This window comes from Theropithecus gelada, chromosome 15 (genome assembly GCF_003255815.1).
Source record: "Theropithecus gelada isolate Dixy chromosome 15, Tgel_1.0, whole genome shotgun sequence".
Classification (NCBI taxonomy): domain Eukaryota; kingdom Metazoa; phylum Chordata; class Mammalia; order Primates; family Cercopithecidae; genus Theropithecus; species Theropithecus gelada.
The window spans coordinates 6,179,085-6,200,631 of record NC_037683.1 but is presented as its reverse complement, the minus strand read 5'-3'; the positions used below and the strand labels follow the sequence as shown (position 1 = coordinate 6,200,631).

The window sequence follows — 21,547 nt, the reverse complement described above, 5'->3', positions numbered from 1 at the left end:
TGGAGCGGCAGGAGGTCCGGCTTTGCTGTTCTTTCCCACCGGGAGAGGTTGGAGCCACCCTCACTCCGGGCCGCTCTCAATTGATCGCAGCTCCCCTCGCTCCAAAGCTTCGCTTTCGCTGGGTCCAGGATCCAAACCCCAACTCAAGAGCCAAAGGCCAGAAAAGGCCCCGGCGTTGCCAGCTGCTTGTCACCCTGGGGAGGGGCGGCTTGGGACCTGCCCGGGGCAGAGAAGGACAGAGGAGGATGCGGACGCTCTGGGGACCAGGCAGTCCCGTGGATGCTCGGCCAGGGGCATCGCCATGGCTAACAGGCGGGTTGTGGGGCGGAGGGGGCTCGCCGTCGATCTAAGTGAGGATCTCGGTGCTCCGGGGAAGATGAGATTCCTTAGGGGATGCGGGTGCAGGCCTGGGAAACAGGGGAGGAGTGGGTGATGGGGAGGGAAGTGGGGTCTCCAGAGACGCCCAGAGCAGGAGCAAGACCAAGCTGGGGACTGGCCTGGAAGAGCCAGGGCAGCCCACTCTCCTCTTGATTTATGGCCCCCTCCCAATCCGCCAAACTGAAATGAGCGGCCGGCCCGGCCCGCCGCGGGAGGTGCCCACTGCAGTGGCCGCCGCCGATCCAGAGCCTGGGCCCCCGCCCTCCCGCCTCCCCGACAGCTTGCAGCCGAGCCGGGCCACCATCCCCCGGGAGCCGCCCGTCCTCACCCCCAGCCCGGCCGGCGGCGGGGCCGCTTCCAATCTGCTGGCGGGCACAGGGGGAGAGCGCGGGGAGCCGGGCGCGGGGCCACCGCCGACCTAGCCCGAGGGAGGAGGAAGTTTTTGCTCCGCCCGACCACGCCAGGGTTTGGAGGGCATGAGGGTGCCTCACGATTCGCTGCGGTCTCGGTCGCTGAGCCCGACGTAGGGGCCGGGGTAGTTTCCTGGGGGCTGGGGATGGTGGCAGGGGCGTGCGGGCCGGGCTGGAAAGGCCTGGCTTCCCGAGCCTGCGAGGGTAAAAGGACGCCTCTGACCCGCCCGGCCTCGATGAAGGCGTTTGGGTTCCTCTCTGAAAGCCCTTTCCACCGCAGACCTGGGTTGTGATCCCTGGGGCTGTGCAGAGAGGATCCAGGCCCGGGACACACTTCGGATCTGTCCGCGGTCCTGGGCCCCAACACGGGGCTGACCCTAGAAAGGAGCTGGACTGGAGCCCTTGACGGGGTGGGAAGGGCGAGGGGTCGCATGATTCACAATGAAAAGGCCACGTTTCCAGAATTGCCTTGAAAATGCATCCCTGGACGAGCTCTGGCTCTGCGTGGAATAAGAAGCCGTTAGCAGGCGTCTACACTCGTACTCGGAAGCTCTTGCGCGGGTCCTGTTCAGAGGTACGACAGCACCGGCCCCACAGGAGGTGCCCATGGGAGAGGCCATCAGCGGGGCTGGGCGGGTTACTGCTTTCTTTGTCCCTTGCCCTGCCTTCCTTGAGCCACACGGATTTCTTGAGGTCTCCCTAACGCCCCAGACAAGATCTTCCAACCTCGCCCTGAAGTGAAGTCCTCCAATCTCGCCCTGAAGTGAAGCCATCGGTCTGGTCACTTCCCGGGCAGACACCTGGCTTTCCCCACCCCCGCCAGGCCCACAGGGTCCCAAGAGGCCAGAGAGACAGGACTGCAAATTGTCCTACAAGGGAAACACCGAGAGCCCAACAGAAATGCTGCAAACAACATAACTTGAATTTTCTTCCCCACACTAGAAAAGGGGTTATCGACACACACACACACACACACACACACACACACACACACACACCACACACTTCTTTCTCCGCTGGGTTTAGTCCCTTTCTGCTGCTGGAGGAAGAAAAACGAGGGAAGAAAAAGGATCTACGACAGACCTGCGGACGAATAATTGGAATAATTGTGGGAAAGGGTCGGGGAACGCTAAAAAAGCCCAGCGCACATCCCAGCCCACCGCAGCAGCAGTCGGCTCGCCCCCTCCCCGCCAGCCGTACCCCCCTTGGCTAATCACCCTCATTAGGAGCTTCGTCACCGGCCTAATGAAAGCAAACCGTGTGGAAATCGCCGGTAAACAGTTGGGTCTGTGCGGTAATTAATTCAGTGTCTCTTTTAATCAAACTGAAAGGGAATCGGGCAGCGGCTTGCGGAGCCGTGACATCACCCCCAAAATCGGCCAGAGCCAATCAGCGTCATCACTCCGGGGACACGTGGGCGAGTCTCCTTAAAAAAAACACAACACAACGAAAAAAAAAGAAACCAAAAAAAAAAACCCCCAGACCTAAAGTAAAAGTGACACAAGTTCATTTTTTAAAGGAAGGGGGGGAGGAGAAGGCGCGCGCGGACCGGCAGAGAGCTGCCGCCGAGGAGCAGGGAGGCGCTGTCCACGGTGCTGACGGGCCCCCGGAGCGGCGAGGGCGCGGAGAGAGGACCTCCCTGGCCAGGTGGAGCGTCATGAGCCGCTGGCAGCCGCCTCCGCCGCTCTCCGCGGTGCTGATGCCTCCAGGTGCGCTCCGTTCCGCCGGCTGCTAGCGCGGCCCGGGCCCGCACCTATCCGCGGTGCTGACCTCGCCACCCTCAGCCACCGCTTGCCTGGAAGAAGCGTGCGGTTTGGATTTTTAAAACGCCATTCTTTATTTAGATTCCAACATCCTCGCGTTTCTTCTGTGCCAAGGGGCCCTCGGGCCGTCCGTCTCCCCCTTTGCTCTCCCCAACTTGGCGCGCCCTCCCTCCCATTCCTCCCTGACACTCCCACCACCCCCCCTCGGCTCGGCGGCTCGGCGCGATGCTGCAGAAGACGCACTGAGTCCTTTTGGATCTAATGCGCAGAGGAGGTTGGCCCAGAGCTCCTGGGCTCCCCCAAGGCTGAACTCCGTCCAAGGTGCCCGCAGGCTCCCTGCCCGCCTTCCCCATGCCAGCCCGCAGCTAGGGGCAGGGGCAGCGGCGGCTGGGGTTGGGGGTGGGTGGGGAGCTTTTGGGGAGGACAGGTCGCAGCTTGGCTATGGAAGGCTCCAATGGCTTTGGGATCGACTCCATTCTCTCCCACCGCGCGGGCAGCCCCGCCCTTCCCAAGGGGGACCCCTTGCTTGGGGACTGCCGTTCGCCCCTGGAGCTGAGTCCACGCTCAGAGAGCAGCAGCGACTGCTCTTCGCCAGCCTCTCCAGGAAGGGACTGTCTGGAGACGGGCACCCCACGGCCTGGTGGGGCATCTGGCCCAGGTTTGGACTCCCACTTGCAGCCCGGGCAGCTCTCAGCCCCGGCCCAGTCGCGCACCGTCACCTCCTCCTTTCTGATCAGGGACATCCTTGCCGACTGCAAACCACTCGCGGCCTGCGCACCCTACTCTAGCAGCGGGCAGCCGGCAGCCCCTGAGCCTGGGGGCCGCCTTGCGGCCAAGGCCGGGGAGGACTTTAGAGACAAGCTGGACAAAAGTGGCAGCAACGCCTCATCGGACTCTGAGTATAAAGGTAAGAAAGCGGGAGGTGAAAACTTGGGGGGATGCTATGTATCTAAAAACTGGCATTTAAAACGAGTACACATGGCAGGACACGTACTCGCTCACCTGGGGGCTCCCCCAGGGCTCAGGTTGAGCAGTAGTTCTCCTCGGAACATTTCGGCCAGTCCTGTGGTTATGCCTTTGAGTAACAAAGAGTCTGGTGGAGAGAGTGGGGGCAGGGGAGGGATACTGTGTGCCCGCGGGGAGATTTCCCCAAAATGCATGAAGCAAACTTTCTAAACTTCGACTGGGACCCCTGCCCTTCCAGCAGTGCTGGGGGACAGGAGCAGGTTCCAATCAGGCCAGTGGCTCTCTAGGAAGAAACGTTGCAGAAGCAATGGAAGACTCAAAGGGTTCTGCTTTATAAGAGTGAAAATATAGCAGAAAAATTTCAGCTGGAGCCCTGAGAACAGTCAGAATTTTCTGCCTTTTAATCTACATTTCCAGACAGGAAGAGAAAATGGGTTTTTCCTCCCAACTGGCCCAGTGTGATCCCGGTCCTGTGAGTCATGAAAAGAGGCACTCACTTCAAAGCAGAAACCTCAGCTAGGTAGCTTCCTGGGAGCAGGTCAGGGGGCTGGTGGAGACGGCAGTACCCTGCACCCTCCCACCAAGGGCTCTCATTGAATTTGATTTTAAGTGCCTTGACCAACCAACTCCAGGTTTTATGCAAGTTCCAGGGATTCCTGAGTAACCGGCCTTGTCTGCCGCTACACTGGGGTTGTTGCCTCTCCACTTTTCTTTTTACCTCTATGAATCTTTGTGTCGTTTGCTCCATTTTCATCCCATCTTAACCAAGGAGATGAGATCAGGGTTCAAAGGAAAGGGAGAAGGAAGGAGGGAAGGAAGGAAGGAAGGAAGGAGAGAAAGGGAAGAAAAAAAAAAAAGAATTCCCTAATTTTGTTTCTGACCCCCCGCCACTACCTCCACTTTAGCTGTTTCTCAAAACCAGAGGCAAAAAGTTCTTTCTAAGGAAGAAGTCAAGGGGCAGAAGGTGAAGAGGAGTATGAGGGCTTCATGGGAGACAGCCCCTAGCAGAGCACTCGGAGCGGGCAGAGGCTGTTCAGAGCTCTTTCAAGCATATAATTGATTCCCAGAAATCTTTTCAAGAGACAAAATTTCCCTGTAAGGGCAACTTCTTTATTGTCTTGCCCCCTCCCCCAACAGCACCCCCCTCCTGGTGCCGTACCTCCTGATCCCTATTTGGACCAAGTTTTCACAAAATTTTAGGAAGGCTCATTTGACACTCTCCTCCCAACCAAGAATTCGTTTGTGGATATGTCCTAACTCCAAACCGAAATTCACTGGTCCGACTGCACATCCCATTTTCTTGATTTCCCCCACACAAATGGCTGAGCCTCCTTCAGCCAGGCTGTGCCGACCAGGCCTGGAAAGTAGGCAGGTTGAACAGAGCAGCCAGGAGGAGATCTAGAGGCATGCGGGTGCCCACAGGCCGGCACCTGCCCAGTGGCCCTTGCTCCTTCCCCGCGGGGGCCTGCTTAGAGAGGCAAAGAAAACTTGCCCTGGAGAGAGACTGGCATGGGGAAGGGGGAGGAGAAAGAGGGGGAAGTCAATGTAAATATATACTCATAACATCATGGTTATTATTTACCATTTGCAACAAGAACGGCCCCGCTTTAGTTAGAGCAAAGGGCACGAATCTTCCACCGCCCATGCTAATGGCTGGAACTGGCAATGGTAACACAGTTTGGTCCTTGCCTCCTTTTATTTCTTTGCCCTCAGGAAGGATTTTGAGGACAGGTTTCGTTTAAGATAATTAGAATACCAATTTTCTTCTCCTGTCTCTGAGGATATCTGATCGGGAGGTGACGGAGGTGACGAGGGCCGGCTGTCTACATATCGCTTAAATAGGTTTGGAGCGAAGGGGTTAGAAGGTCTTGCCCAACCCCCACCCCAGGTGTTGCTGCCTTTGCCCCTAGTGAAAAAAGGAGCAGGGCCAGGGAGCCAGGCCTTGTCTGGAGCGTTTCTCAAACATGGAGGTGACTTTTTCAGAGCTCAGAAACAGACACCCCGAGCCAGTCCGTGGAGCATTTAAGCTAATCTACTCTCCAGCCGCCTTCCAAGCTGAGTCATTTCCTCCAAGGAGGGCATGGGGGAAGGTCAGCCTCATCCCAAGTTTCTGCTATCAAAGGCTCCTCAAACAACATTTCTTTGATAATATTTAAAGAAGCCAAAACTCAGCTTTGAAGTAAGGCGGTCAGCGACACTAGCGGCTGGATCCAAGGTCCATGGAGAACCCAAACCAGAGTTTTGTTCCCAGCAGGCAGGGTCGGTGGATGGGCCTGGAACTCGGGGACACTGAGATGCAGCCTCTAGAACCAGAGTTTGGGAAGCTAGTACCCCCCTGGGCTGAGCCTATCCAGGAGGAGGCCAAGGCAGAGCAGGCACAGAAGGTGCATTCAAAGCCCACGCTGGAGGGGGAACAGAAGAAAAGCCCCATTAGGTGATCCATTCTTCCTGACACCACAAACTCAACACCTCCCGACCTCCAACGCAGACCTCGTCCCTGAGAAGTGGGGGATTTTCATTAAGTAGTCCAGGCAATTAGGTCAAAAAGTAAGAGTTCTACAATATTAAGTTTGAGATTTGGATGATCGTTTCCTCAAACTTATTTAAACTATCTGTCTGCACAGACAGAACTCAAGTCCCCCCATCCCAACACATCCCCTTCTCCTGATGGTGGCCATGCCCAAATATGGGGAGCCCACACGGCAGGGAGAGCCTGGTGTCAGCCTGGAGGAGGCAGGTGGAAAGCCTTAGCCGGCCGGCCGGCCACCGTTTCTCCTCTGAGCTCTCCTGGCTCACCAGGCTGGATGCCAGGCCCTCCTTGCAGCGAAGCGCTGCCTTTTCAGTTGAAAAGTCTCGATCCCTAGTGGCTCAATTAACCGGATTATTGTTTCCTACAGAGAGAAATCACCTTGCATTCAGCTGAACCCTCTCACTGCAAACGCCAGGCACAATGAAACTCCACCATAAAAGAAAACAGAGAAAAAAGGGAGTAGGTTGGGGGAAAGCCCCAGTCTGAGCCGCCAATTTTGGGGAAATGGTCTAGTTGGTTATATAATTGCTTTAGAGGAAGAAGGAGAGTGAGCATTTAGCTTGTTCGATTAAGTGTTTTCTGTGCAGTCAAAGCCGAACGAAAGTGTTTGGGATAAAGAAATCACCCGTGCCAGGTCTATCCTTCGAACTCAGGAGCTGTGCCCCCGGTGCAATTCTGTCCTGACTGTGGGATGTAAACACACGATGCTACGCAGGTGTAGCAGGAGCCATCGTTAGTGAGCAATGTAATGACAACGAAACGCAGACCTGGGCAATGCGCGCTGCGCCCAAGGGGCAAGCGGGTGGCAGAGTCGCTTATTTCTCCAAGTGCTCGGCGCTCGCAGACCCGGCGCCTTCCGCCCAGCGCCCTGTGTCGGGAGAAATCATCACTATGAATTCGTATCCACATAGGGCAACGCCAGGCGGGACACAATGATCTGTCCTTCAGGACAAAGAGTGGCTCCGGGGAGAGCAGATTTTTGTCCCTCCACGCGGGTTTCTCCCCCCAGACCCCAGCCTTCAGCTTCCTCCCTTCCTGTCACGGACGCAGCCGGGGAAATTGGGGCCCAGACGCGGAGCTCACTCCGCCAGAAACCCTGGGCCCCCTCCCCTACTCTGGCAGGCTGGTTCCGGTTCCATCGTCGCGGCTCCGTTTATCCCTCCAGGGAGCGCGGGCGGAGCGCCGAGCGCAGCGCAGGGACTGGAGATCTCCCCAGCTTCGGGTTCTTTCTACTCGGAGCTGCCCGGGGGATCTCGGCCTCGGGCGCTCCCGCCGCCGTCCTGTTCCCGGGGCCCCAGAGGTCCGGGCTCCGAGCGGCCCCCGCGAGCTTGGGTGTCGGGGAACCACCGCTGTCGGAAGCCGCGGTTACACAAACGCCACAGGCAGGAGCGGGAGGGCACCGGCGGCGGCTGCGAGGCCGGGCCCTGACATGCCTCTGTGTCCGCAGTGAAGGAGGAGGGCGACCGCGAGATCTCCAGCTCCAGGGACAGTCCCCCGGTGCGCCTGAAAAAGCCACGCAAGGCGCGCACGGCCTTCACCGACCATCAGCTGGCGCAGCTGGAGCGCAGCTTCGAGCGGCAAAAGTACCTGAGCGTGCAGGACCGCATGGAACTCGCCGCCTCGCTCAACCTCACCGACACGCAGGTCAAGACCTGGTACCAGAACCGCAGGTGAGGCCCGACTGCGCGGGTAGAAGCAGAAAGGGAACTTCCCCTTTCCTCATAGCTCCTGGAGGGGACCAGGAGTCTACAGGTTGGTGCTAAGGGAGCGCTCCTGAGCCACCCCCATTCTGTAAAAGTGGGAAACTGAGGCCCTAAGGGAGAAGGCTCTGCCCAAAGTCCCCACAGTGAGGGACAGAGATGAGATTAGACTTGGTCTCCAGTGTCCAGTCAGTCCTCTCCCAGATGGGTGGACAGACACATAGGCCATTGAAGATCCAAGTCCTGCCCTAGCTCAGCTGGAGTTGGCGGGGGTGTTCCTGGAGCCGCCACGTGAATCAGCCTGGGTCTTGGAAGCCCCAGGCCCTTGAAGGGTGACAGTCTTGACGCCCAGGAAGCCTGTGAAGAGGACAGCCAGGCAGTGGCCCTTGGGGTATTGAGTTTCTGTGAGGCTCTTCAGGTCTCCCCAGACTTTCTGGTCCCAAAACGTGAGTGGGGAACTGGCCAAGCCCTTGCTCCTTGGGGACAAGGTGACTAGGAAGTTGGTGCTGGGGCACTAGACTTGAACCTGTTTCCTAATTTCCCTCCCGAACACACTCACCAGACTTAGGTGCACATGTACAAAACATACACGCATCCACACACTCAACCCAAATAGCGACACACTGACGCACACATCAATACAACTTGCAGTCACACACGCACTCACACTCAGCCCCACAGTCACTCGCACACTCTTAGCAGAGGCAGGAATGGTGCTTTTCATAAACAAGCCTCAGAACACATCGCTCCATTAATAATAAATACTGATTACTGCTCCGGGCATCAATAATTAAGGCCTGTTACAGTAATTACACAATTATGATGATGATTAGTAATTCAGGGAGGGAAACAGGGCTGGTGTGGCTGAGCCCACCTTAGTGGACCCTGGCTGGTCTGCCTAGCCTCACCTGGCAGGTGAGCCTGGGCTCCAGGCCTGCCTTCTCCAAACCCCAGGCCTTTGGCTGGCCAAGGCCTCTGGACTTTGGGGCTAGACAGTGTGCAGGGCTCACACTGCAAGCCCTGGAGGGTGGCAGGTGCAGCCTGCTCCCGCCGGCAGGGCGTGCAAGCCGGGAATGCGTCCTCTCTGGTTGCCATTTCAGGCCCGCTTGCTTGTGCTAGCTTGCAGCCTGGCCAGCCTGCAGAGGAATCAACCGCATTCCCTTCCCTGACCAGAGCACCCCCATCCCCGCAGCCCTCTCCAGGGTGATCCCACCTTCATAAAGAGGCACCTGCAGGGAGGAACCCTTCTACCCAAGGGTTCGTTCTGCGATGTCCTGGGCAGGGTAAGGCGCAGTTAGAGCCGGGCTTTGGGGTCAGACAGCAGGGATTAAAACCTGGGCTCAAAACCCGGGCTCCTTTTTGAAAACTGGCCCAGACCTCAGTTTTCCTCTCTGTAAAATGGGGTAAGAGCCACGGAAGGCCGGTGGAAGATAAAAGGAGAGGATGCATGTAAGGCGTGCGATGGTGCCTGGCACTCGGTTATTTATTAACAAATGAGTATGATCCCTCTTGGACTCCTTTGGCCTCTCTGGGCCAAGCAGTGGGGAGGGGCTGGGGTCCCTGGATGCCCTAGCCCTGATCCCGCCATGCGCGTTTATTTCGGCCCCCAGGACTAAATGGAAGCGACAGACAGCCGTCGGGTTGGAGCTGCTGGCGGAGGCAGGCAATTACTCAGCGCTCCAGCGGATGTTCCCGTCGCCTTATTTCTACCCGCAGAGTCTGGTTTCCAACCTGGACCCCGGCGCGGCGCTCTACCTGTACCGCGGCCCCAGCGCGCCGCCGCCCGCTCTCCAGAGACCTCTGGTGCCCCGCATCCTCATCCACGGACTCCAGGGCGCCAGCGAGCCGCCCCCGCCGCTGCCTCCGCTGGCCGGCGTCCTCCCGCGCGCTGCGCAGCCTCGGTGAGGCGCCCGCCCGCTCCGGGGCCTCTTCCCGGGGGCTCGGTGTGGCCCCTTCCTCCCGCCTTTCTGAGGGCGCGGGTTTGACGCCCCTTCCAGGGAGCGGACCCTGCCCGGCCCTCCCTGGCGCCCCAGCCCAGTGTCCCCCGAAGGGCCAAATGCCAAGTCCACTGAGGCCGGGACCTCGGACTGCGTCTCCCTAGTCCCCCCTCGGCGTCCTCTCTCGCGGCCGCTCTGTGCGGGAGCCACCCCCACCCGCCGGGTGTACATACGCGTCTCTGCCCCTCCCCGCCCCCAGCCTCTGCCGGCTCCCCTAGGCGCCCCTTTCTCCCCAGGAGCGGGTGCGACTGATTCCCAGGCTTCGCTCTCTCCCACAACCCTTCCACGCTCCAGGTGGAGAAGAGGCCCTCTCCCCGCGCCCCTGCCAGGGAGAGAAGGGGAGTGCGGAGTCCCGTCTCCCTACTCTTCGAGCGCCTGGGCCAGCGGCTGAGCTGTACATACCGTGTGCAAAGTGTATATGAAGTTATTTATTCGTGAACCATGAGCCCGTGACCGTGTCCGTGGATTAGTGAGTCTGTGGCCTGTGCCCTCCCCACTCCCAGGCGGGGCAGGAAGGGGCTGAGGGGGCTTGCCCACCCACCCCGACCCCAGTCCCCAGCCTCAGCCCCGGTCCGGGGGCAGCCAGGCCTCTCGGGTTCTCTCTTTTTTTAAATGTCGAAATAAACTTCTTACAAATGACCAGGCGCCTGTCCGCGCTCCCGTCGCTCGGTCCGCACTCAACCCCTCTCCCATCCCTCTCATGGGGGCTCAGTTTCCTTCCATCCTCAGTAACGAAACATTTTTGTCCCCCTTTTCTTCCCCGGTGCTGTGGACGTGCGCGGGGGGCCAATGGGACTCGCTGGAGCCGGGGTCTCCCCTCCCTGGCCTCAGTCTTCCCATCTCTACAGCGAGGCAAGCCCGTTCCTCCCCTCCTCCCCCTCTTGTCTCCATCTGGTTCCTCGCGGCTCCCAGACGGTCCCGAGGGCCGGGGCGAGGGTCCGTGCCGGAACAGGCGGGGGTCAACGCGGGGCCTTGGTCGGCTGCGGGCCGGGCTGCAGGGCCCGCGCCGAGACGACTCATCTGGCCGCGACAAGGGCCCCGGCAGCTGGTGACCGGCCCGCCGGGCGCGCGCCGACAGATGGGCTCCGAGGCTGCTCCCCCCATGACTCCCACCCTCCGCCCCGCGTCCGGCCGCGCTCGGGCTCCCGACGCTCGCGGGCGCCAAGGCGGCTCCGGCCTCCGGGCCTCCCGCACCAGGCAGGACTCCGCGCGCCTTCGCTGCGAACCAGACGCCACATCGGGTAAAGCCCCACTCCCACATCTTCTCACCTCCCCTTTACCCCGGGAGGAGGTTGGAAATGAGACCCGGAGGGGAGCCAACTCTCAGCGTCTGCCTCATCTCTTCTGGCTGCCCCAGACCGCAGCTCTAGCATCTCAGGGGAGAGGGGTTTAAGTCCCGAGTCAGACTCGAGGCTTCCAGTTCACGTTCAAAGGGCCATGGTCACCTGAGACTGTTCCCTCTCTGGGGAGGTGGGCGCAGGTGCTTCCCTCCCACACACCACCTGCAGCTCGCTAACCCTCAGCGCGGGGAAGTTTTGGGGGGCTCTAGTTTGGGGGCAGGGTTTCTCTGAAGATGGGGGCCGTGTTCAGACTATAACCCCTCTCGAAAACCAGACCCACAGCCAGGTCCGCTACTGTTTCCTCCCTGCCCCCCAACACTCGCGCACAGCAGCTTTCTTTCCTGGGATGGCAAGGGTATTATTCTGATTTTGCAAAATGCACAGCAGCTAATTAAGTCAAGGAGCCCCTCGGCTTTCGAGTTCTTTTGCATGTGAATGGGGGTTGGTAAATCCCCAGCTCTGGCTCTGGTGGGGGGCGAGGGGAGACTGTCCCCAACTCAGGGTTAATGAAGTGGGAAAGGAGTCTCTCATAGCCTCCTGCAAACAAAACCCCCCATGCAACAAACCCTGCCCAAATCCTACATGGATTGACTTAAACCCAGGGGATAAGTGCTTTAAATTAATCTCATTGAATAAGAATGAGACCAAACAAAACTCTTTAAAATCATATTAAAAATCTATCAAAGGACAACTTGCACTGGTGTGCTTTTCATTTTGTGAAAGTGAAGGAGATAGACGGTAGCAACCACCCTCACATTTACACAGTGGCAGCGCAAACCACAGACACATTCTCAACTATGTAATTGTCCTTGTACCTCAGAGGCGATTTCATATCTTACATTAATGAAGAACAAGGCTTCCCTACAAGTTTATAATTAGAATATTTTAAATTGTCCTGCACATCCCATCTGCAATAATAACTTCACAACCTTTGCAGTGAGGTGGGCTCCTGCCTTCCACCCACTTAGAAAGCTAAATTGGTTTCTGTTCCCAACCCTGAGGTTGGGCGAGCTCTCATGTAAGAAAAAAAGAATAAATGTGGGACCCCAACAGGCCTGACAATAGGAGAGGGCTGAGAAGGCATCTTCTCCCGCTGCGCCACTGACCCATTCCCCCTCATAAACGTCAACTCCACAGGGAGGGGGCAACAAAGCTGAAAAGAAGTTGAGAGCTCCCTGCTGGCCCTTGGTCGCAAGGGAAATTGAGGACTGGGGCAAGTTGAGAACCTGAGCTGATTTTCAGGGTGCCCACTGCCCGACACTGACAGGCCTGGCTCTGGATTCTTCCTACTGTGGAGCGGATTAAGAGATAATGTCTAATGGTCAGGGGGGAGGTTTAACAAGACCAGTTAAGAACCCTTTTCAAGCAGGGCAACTTCTCCAGTGGAAAAGCCTTCAACTTGTGTCTCTACGAAGCAATGCTCGGATTTTAATGGCTTCCACTGACTGTGGCCTGAAGGGTTAAGCGGGGAGGCCCCTGGCAGTTTGGGAAGATACCTGCTCCGAAAGGTCTCATTTACTTCCCTCTTCCCTAAAGTTCTCCTCCCTTCACTCCAGGGGGAAAAGAAAAAAAATCAAAGTAACCCACTGGGCTTTAAAAAAAAAAAAAAAAAAAGTCCTTTACTGAGATTTGGTTGGCTCATTGCTTCTCTAGAGTGGAAGGGGCTGTCTGCACATCAGCACTGACTTCATCTCTCAGCAAGGGCTTTCTGACCTTCAGTGCGTGAGAATGAGGCCCGTCAACTGCTAAGGCTGTGGCAAACACGAGGATGTTCTGGATTCCAAAAAAACATTCTACAAGCCCACTTGGGGGAAACGCTTTTAGGCGGCAACATTCTATTAAATGTCCAAATTCTGTGTGACTCTAACTATGGGAACCAGGCTTACGATATAGAGATGTGGGTAAGTTTAGGAAATTTTAAAAAGAGGCATGGTTAAACATACACACAAAAATTAGAGTATGTACAGTGGAATTAGGCTCAAGCTTTGCCTAATTGATGCCTGAAATGTATAATCTGTCAAGAGCCGTAATAAAAGAGAAAGAGATTTATTTTAAGGTTATTTAAATTTAAACAATATTAACCTTAAATCTGCTAAATCCATGTTTCTTTATTAACTGGGGTAATATATTGATTCTACTTAGACCCACATAGCATCTATGGCAAGAAACCCTCACCGTAAGAGTTAGCAGATGAGGTGTGTAAGTTTTGATCTTGGAATGACCGTCACTCACACGATGCACGATTCTAGCACTCCTCTTTCCCCCCAGGCATGCAGAACTCTGCCAGTTCGCCCTTTAGTGGAATGAGTACTAGGGGGAGAAAAAGTCAGGTTTCTCTTTGATCATCCCCAATCACTGGCATTAATCCTGTTTTTCACACAGCTGGGTTTTGTCTATAAAGTTTGAACCCTCCTTTTCTCATCCAAATCATGTGAACCATTACACATCGAAATAAAAGTAAGGTGGCAGATTTGCCCAAAGTCAGGCTGACATGTGCTACAGGGTTGTTGTTTTTAAATTATTATTGTTAGAAACTTCACCAACAGTCCCTGTTAATTTGTATGTGACAGCCAACTCTGAGAAGGTCCTATTTTTCCACCTGCAGAGGATCCAGTCTCACTAGGCTCCTCCTCGCCCTCACACTGGAGTCCCTGCCGGTGTGGGTGCCCACTGACATTCAGCTGTGTCTAGAACGGAGGCAAGGATGCTGATCCCCCGTGGTCCCTGCAGGAAGGCCCACTTTGCCAACTCTCACCACCCTCTCGTGGCCACCTAGGCCTTTCATGGATCTAGGGGTATCTGCTGAAGTGGTGCCTCAACATTGGTCCTGGGGAGACCACGGAGGGTGGCACCATCACTGCAGAGGAGAAGGGAAGTGAGAAAGCAAGAGACAGCGGAGAGGACAGGAGTGGTGCCCAGTGGTGTGGAGGCCTTCAACCCTTTCTCTTCTGGACCCCTCTGCAAGTGCCCAAATCTTACATTTATTGGGAAATCAATACGCTCTAGGGGGCCTCTTTCAAACCTCCCAGAAAACACAAAGCAGGGGCGCGGGGGAGGGGGAGGGCAGCTGTGGCCTGGGTCACAATACAAAGACCCCCAGACCTTTCTTGAAGACAAGACAGGATTTGATAGGGAAAAAAAGCTTGGGATACTGGGGCCTTTTGACTTCAAAGGCAAATAATAAAAAGCCAACAGTAAATCAATTAGCCTGAGAGAATGAGTTTTCCATGGACATAAAAGAAGGAACAATGCATGTAAATGCAATCTCGTGTTTCCAGAGGAAAATAAGAGGGATCACGAGCCTGAAAACACATTCGTATTTTTTGACCCAGCCCAAAAACTTTTTGTATTTTCTTCTCTCTTTGTACAAATTCAATTCCAGTTTTTAACATCCTAATTCACAAAATTCATGCCAATGTATGCACTGATAGGTAGGCTGAAGTCAAGCTGTGAAACTTCAGAACACAGGTAAGGGCAGCAATCAACCCCGTTCCAGACTGACACGCAAGACGTTCTTATACCACGTCCCAGAGTGCCAGCTCAACCCCGGCATGTCAGCGCCTGGGTGAAGGGAGTGCTGGGTACTGACGGGATCAATGCAAGACACAGACCCCTTCCATCGGGAGCTGGCTAGTCTCTATGGTGCCCCACACCACTGATTTCTATCAGGCTCCAGGGCCTCCCACGGAGGAAAAGGGCTGTGGCCCCTCTGATTCTTGGGGACGTGGTATTCAGAGAAAGACAGCAGTTGTTTTTCACAAGGCTCCTCTGACAAGAACAGGACATCAATCTACTGCCACCCAGGGCTTCCAGGATCCACTCGAAGACCCAGAGAGATTTTAAACTTTCTGGAAAGTCTTGCTGTCCTGCTGTAAAGCTTTCTGGGTTTTTCTCCATTTTAATGTTTTCCCATGGCCAAAGCAGGGTGTCGGCTGCAGACTGGGCCGCAGGGGCCGGCTACCAGGCTCTCCGGGTGCGTTTTGCTTTTTGACCTTGGCGACGCCAGGCTCTATGCCACTTGAGTATTCCGAACGCAGGATTTCAGTAAGGCTGTGTTTACTCTGGGTCTTCTTATGAAGGTCAGGCCTGAAGAACAGTAACGGCAGAGAGGGAAAGGAAACTTTATTATTACTATTTTTCTTTCCCATTTGGAAAGAGGCTGATAGCAGCTGGTTCTGAGGCTGTGAAGCTGACATTTTTGTATTAACAGAAGTACAATTCCTTCAATGGCACTTGTTTTGATATTCTATGCACCAGAAGATTAGATACGGCGCTGACAGATTTTCATAACGGTGGCAAAATACCATGGCATTTTTAAAAGTGAGGCTTTGTTCTGTGTTGTTTTCATGGGGAAAAAAAGAACTGTACACCCTCATGCTCTGATGGCAAATGAGGTGTATGATACAGCGGTTTGCCAAAGGACGGGGAGAAACCCACCGTCACACTCAACAACATGAAGCAGTGAAAGCTTGCGGCAGCTTCCCGGTAACCCCCAAGCAGCTTAAAGCAACTGGCCTCCTCATCGGCTCCTGAGGGCTTCAGGACTCAGCCCTGCGGGAGCAGAGTCCAGCAAGGTCTATGCAGCCCTCCAGGGTCCCAGAGTGATGGCTGGGATGAGAGCCTGATATGAATGGAATCATATGAATGGAAGAAACTATTAAACATATTTCTGACCCTACAAAGCCCAAACCCAGGGCACAGCCTGGTCAATGTCTGCACTGAGGATTAGACCAGCAGCTCTCTCCAGCCCACACAGACCCGGGTGTTAGAGGGAGGCTTCTCCCTGCCCTAAGCCACTCAGAAAATGCCAAGGGTAGAAAATCAATTTCAGATGTCAGATCCTGATAACTGTCCTGAAAAGATGGCAATTTTACCATTTAATCAGAAGACCAGAGGAGGAAATTTATAGATGTTCGATCATACATCAGAAGAATGATCATGAAAATTGAAGAGTAAAATAATGTTTCTTAAGACAAGATCTTAACCAAAGCAACAACAATAAAACAATTACCAATGGGGCCTTGTTGGCAATTCCTTCAGTACCAAAATGGCAGTGTCTTAGGACACTACAGTGTCATGGGGTTGTCACAAAGACATACATTACATTCTGCTACTACGTTTATAGCATTCTCTTTGCTGCAATCAGAGAATAAACTGAACTGAAATTGTGGTCAAAATAAATGTAACAGAATGCCTTAAAACCCAAGAATTAGAAATAAGACTAATACTATGTTATTAACCTGACTGTGAAAGCTTGTAGAACCCATTATAACCGAGCTGAAGCAATAATACCTGGTTATAATCACACTCCAGAGGACAGGGTGACAGTCATACAATGGTGTTTTCTATTGTAACATACAGGAAGACACATTCAAGCCAACCTCTGCGGGAAAAGAAGATCTGAAGCAAGGGGACAGTGAGGAGATAACATTTAAGGGCCAGGAGTTTATGGGGTGAGCACATTAGGGCAGGATGTAGTGAGAAGATTAGAAGTATACAGGGAAGACATCCTGGGGTCTGTGGGAAATGATTCATGTATACGACCTCCTACAATCCTCGCTCAACTAGGTGGGTATGGTTATTATCCTCATTTACAGACAAGGACACAAAGACCCAAGGAGGGTAACTTGCCCCAGGACCACATGGCTGGTAAGTGGAGAAGCCGAGGCAAACTCAGGGCAGAGAACGATTTGCAGGGTCAGGCAGGGCAGGAGGACTCAGCTGGACCAAGGGTGGAAAATGGCCGAGATGTGACAGGAGGGGTCCTCTGTGGTCTCCTAAGGACTACTTCAGCAGGACAGTGGGGCAGGAGCCAGGCGACTGAGTAGGGAGTGGTGAAGGGAGACGGCAGAGCCATGGGGCGGAGGAGGGAGAAGCCGGGATTGGAACTTGACTGTCACTCATCAGCTGAGGACACGGAATGAGCAACTCAGGCTCCGTGCCTCAGTTTCCTCACTGAGAATGGCGCTCATAGGTGTGAGGATTAGAAAAAATTAAGACGTATAAGGGGGGCCGGGCACGGTGGCTCAAGCCTGTAATCCCAGCACTTTGGGAGGCCGAGACGGGCGGATCACGAGGTCAGGAGATCGAGACCATCCTGGCTAACACGGTGAAACCCCGTCTCTACTAAAAAATACAAAAAACCAGCCAGGCGAGATGGCGAGCGCCTGTAGTCCCAGCTACTCGGGAGGCTGAGGCAGGAGAATGGCGTAAACCCAGGAGGCGGAGCTTGCAGTGAGCTGAGATCCGGCCACTGCACTCCAGCCTGGGCGACAGAGTGAGACTCCGTCTCAAAAAAAAAAAAAAAAAAAAAAAAAAGACGTATAAGGGGGTAGCTGGTAGTTGGCATGTGGATCACAGTCACAGTTAAACATTAGGAAACAGGTCTGCAGATGCCACGCACCTCCCCCAGAGCCACCCAGGAGCCAGGACTGGTGCTACAGCCCCTGACAGCTGGACGAGGGCTCTTCCGACAGCATCCACCACTTCCCAAAGAGCAGCGAGCCTCATCATGGGTCACCCACCCATGCGGACTGAGTGCACCGGGCCGAGCCGCGGGGGGCTGACCTGTGGTTGGGAGACAGAGCCTGTGGTTGGGCGCACTCAACTTGTTCCAAACTGAGGGCTGCCAGTTCCTGTGCCTGTAGTTTATTTTTAGTCAGGTTATGTGACAGAGTGAAAAGGGTCTGACAGGAAGGAATGCTTTTTCTTCCCTCTTGTTTGAAGCCAGGTTCACAATGTGTATAATTTTAAATGTAACAACCTAAGTTTCAAAATATGCAAAATTTCAGTCAAAATATTCTCCCCAGCATAAGCTCCAGCACTTCAATGATGGCTCCTGTTCCCGCTAAGGCAAAATAAAGAACCCGCATCTTATTGGGGTAACTGATACACTAACTGCCTACAGAGGCGGTGTGGGCTGCAGGAGCATCTTCCAGACACCAGCACTCAGGCAGTGTGCCCATGCTCTCAGGCTGCCATCCACCCAAAAGAGCAAAAGCCTGTACCCATGAACGCAGCCTACACAACAGGCAGACACCCACACACCACCGGGGCCACTTCCACAGCTCCTCAAGACCTGTCCCTTCGCAGACAAACACCGTGGGTCTGGGGTGGAGGAAGGCAACCACTAGGGTGTACACTGCGCCACTGAGTAGGAACAGGAGAGCCCATGTGGTGGAAGAGGATGTACGTCTTGGAGATGGGGCCTATGCGCCTTCAGTTATCATCACCACCTTTCCTGGCTATTTCATCACGTTAGCCAATGTCCTTTCAACCCGGGATACAAAGCCAGCAGTCCACACACTCAGAGGTTCCGGTGGTCAACAAGCAGGCAGAGGGTGGCATTTTCCAGCCCAGACCTCTTCCTTAAGTGGGAGAAGCTCAGGCCAACCCTGCAGGGGTTTCACCTGCTGTCACAACAGCCACCTCAACAAAACCCATTTATCCCTTGGCCAGCTCCCTGTCTCCTTGTCCTTTGTTCCAAGGCCCAGTGCTGAAAAGGCGAAGTACAGAAGGGAAGATGAACTACTCTAAACCCAAACATGCGATGGGCGCTCAGTTTCTCCCTCCGCCAAGCTGCAATGCTCCCAGGAACCTGCCAACTTTCTTGCCCTCCTTCCCCTCCAAATACCCGCACCCCTCTCCAATGGCCTTCCTGAGCATCCACCACAGTAATCCTGTAGTTACCAAGCAACAGATCAGTTTATCTAACCACAGGGAACTCCCTTGTAGTGAAGGCTGAATAAACCCCTCCCCAGTTACCAGGCTGGATTACTCAGCATGACAGGCAGATGCCACTTGCACCGCCAATAAGGTGAAATCACAGCCTAATTAGAAAATCAATACACCCTGTTACAATGACCACTGGAGAAGAGAGATCGCAGGGCCTTCTCCCAACTTCATCATTAAATTCTCAGAATGAGCTTCCTAGGTAAAAAGCCATTCGAATTCAGGCTTTTGTTAATGGCATTCTGTTATAGGACAGAAGTTTAAATGTTATTTATGTACCGTTAAATATCAATAGTTTCTTTCAAGTTTTATGGCTTTAGGGTCATGTTTTGAAAAGTCTTCATCCCAGGATTTCAAAAATATTGAAGTATTTTTTCATCTAGCTTGCTACTGCTTTAATTCCATCTAAGTTTTATTTTGATTAATAGATAAATGAACTGTTTCTTCCTAAGAGTTATCCAGTTATCCACAACGGTCACTGAACAATACATCTTTTCCCCAAGGTTTTGAAAGGCTCCTTTAGAGCACTTCCTGCAGGCTCTGTTTGGAGAGCAGTGATGACCACAATGGTGTCCTGAATGGGCTCTACAAATAGATGAAAACATTTAATCGAATACCAATTACATGGGCTGTTAATGGATTTAAATATAAAACAGGTCAAATCAAAGTCATTCAAATGACTACATGACGTAGGCATTTAACTCACTTTTCCAACCACCATGTGAAACAGGTACTACTAGTATCCCCACTTCCTGGTAAGGAAACTGAGGCACAGAGGGATTAGGTCATTTGTCCAGGGCCACAAACCAGTAATGCAAGAATGTGAACTCAGGAAATCTGACCTCACAGAGTTGAACCACAGCAGTCTGCCACCATGCTACAGTTTTCAAAACAAGGGGCAAATTGCTGGTGTAAAATGTTTTTAATATACATAAATCTGTATGTCTGTATATATATGTGCAAAGTCTGAAGGATAAAGGAAATGTATCAGGGTGAACCTGAATGTGGGCTTATGGGTAATTGTTGAGCTTTTCCCTAGGTCCTGTAGTTTTACAGTGAGCATGCATTATTTTTATAACTAGAAAATAACAGTATATTCACTCTAAGGGGAAACAAAAGCAAATGGTAGAATTTTGTCCAATAGTGAAAGGCCAGAGTATTTTAATTTCTACTAATCAGAAACCTCTCTGCCTTTTGCCTTTGAGCTGGTTTGATTCTGCGAGGCTGTAGTACAACTAAAACAGACAGACAGACAGAGGGGGGTTCTTCAGACAGACTGAGGACTGATGAAGCACACTCCTCTGATCTGATGTTCCAGGGCCACGGCTAGGCCCTGAAAGTCTCTGCTGAGGACACAAGTCCCCCAGGTGGGAAGAAAAGCCTGGGCTCTCAGTGAACGCAGGAGACAGCGATGATTTCGGGTGGCCCGGGGCTGACTGAGTCCCTACATTTGTGCCTGACTCCATGGATGACAAAAAGGTGGCCATGCTCTGGGTAGGGTTTTGGTGGCTCTCAGGTCACAGTGAGGGTAACAGGCAACTCCAGGGGAATGTGACAAGCGGGCCATCCGTATGCTTGTACACAGAGGAGCTGAGGTAAAGAATAAGCTGGTGTGAGATGCCATGATAACTTCACCTTGGCGTGGACAGGCCCAGGGAGGACGCTACCCTACCTTTTATGGTCAGTGAGGAAAAGGAACTGTATCAAGACTCTTGAAACCTCCGGGTTCTGTTCTGGTACACTGGCAGACCAGCTGTTTCAGGGGTGCCTTCTTTGTGATTTCTTAGGATCCAACCAAGTCTAGCTTTTGTAAAACTACCGGAGCCCCAGCAGACGCTCAGCTCCGGTTGAGTCCTGCTGTGGCAGTGAGAATCATGGGAACCACAGCAGCATTCCTGGGAGGGGTTCTGTGGACGCAGAGGCTGGTGAAAAGTGGACTTCAGCTTCGTGCCAATGATCAATATCTAGTGAAGCTCAGAACTCTGAGCCCTGGGCCAAGGACAGGCACAGTGGCAGGCAGCGCAGACCACAGGCGACGAGAAAAACCGCGGATGGCCTGGCGCACTTGCTGCCCGGAGGCCACGCACACAATGGGAAAGAGGGGAGATCATATTTAGGTACAGCCGATGTCTGAAAATGAAGGGCCTAACCAGAACCTCAGAAATGGATGGGAACTTTGAGATTATTTAGCCCAGGTGACCAAAACTCTTAGGAAGTTCTGTCAGAACATAAGCAGGAACTTCAGATGGCAGGTGGCAGTGCTGGGGACGGGCAGAGGACCAGAATTTGATGACCTTGGTTGGAATCCCAGTTCTGCCACTCGCCTAGCTGATGACCTTGTGGAGTCACAGCAGCTTTCTCCAAGCTTCGTTTCCCCGTACATCAGAAAGGACCTACGCACAGGCACACGGCCAGTAGGAAGGTGAACGGCCTACAGTGCGTTAGAGAGCTCAATACATTTTAATTCTCTGTGAAGTCTCATGAATTACTGTTAAGATGGAGGATACATCTTAATGAGTTGTGGTTGGAACTGTTATATGATTACACACTGAAAACACTGACTGAGAGAGACCAGCTTGGGGCAGAGTCCCAGCCCCACACCCCACAGCGCAGCCCCCTGGGCCTGTCCTGTTTGACACTGTGGGCGAACTGGATGATATCATGAGGCATATCTACCACATCCACAGGAACAGCGAATACACTGGCTGACAAAATAACAACAGTCCAGGAGA

At 53.8% G+C, this 21,547-nt stretch overlaps 2 protein-coding genes across 2 annotated transcripts in view; one reads left to right on the top strand and one right to left on the bottom strand.

Annotated features, from left to right (window-relative positions):
- The first annotated feature begins 2,383 nt into the window (after positions 1 to 2,383).
- Positions 2,384 to 10,397, top strand: BARHL1 (BarH like homeobox 1). Its single transcript, XM_025359269.1, has 3 exons — positions 2,384 to 3,458; positions 7,495 to 7,717; positions 9,358 to 10,397. Exons 1-3 carry the CDS (start codon positions 2,993 to 2,995, stop codon positions 9,650 to 9,652), a joined length of 984 nt encoding a protein of 327 aa, XP_025215054.1. The 5' UTR covers positions 2,384 to 2,992; the 3' UTR covers positions 9,653 to 10,397.
- Positions 10,398 to 13,117: 2,720 nt separating this feature from the next.
- The window catches only part of DDX31 (DEAD-box helicase 31), a 79,368-nt gene continuing 70,938 nt past the window's right edge, over positions 13,118 to 21,547 (bottom strand). The window contains 1 exon segment of the mRNA XM_025359266.1: positions 13,118 to 15,170. Coding sequence (XP_025215051.1) covers positions 14,924 to 15,170 — 247 coding nt within the window. The 3' untranslated portion in view covers positions 13,118 to 14,923.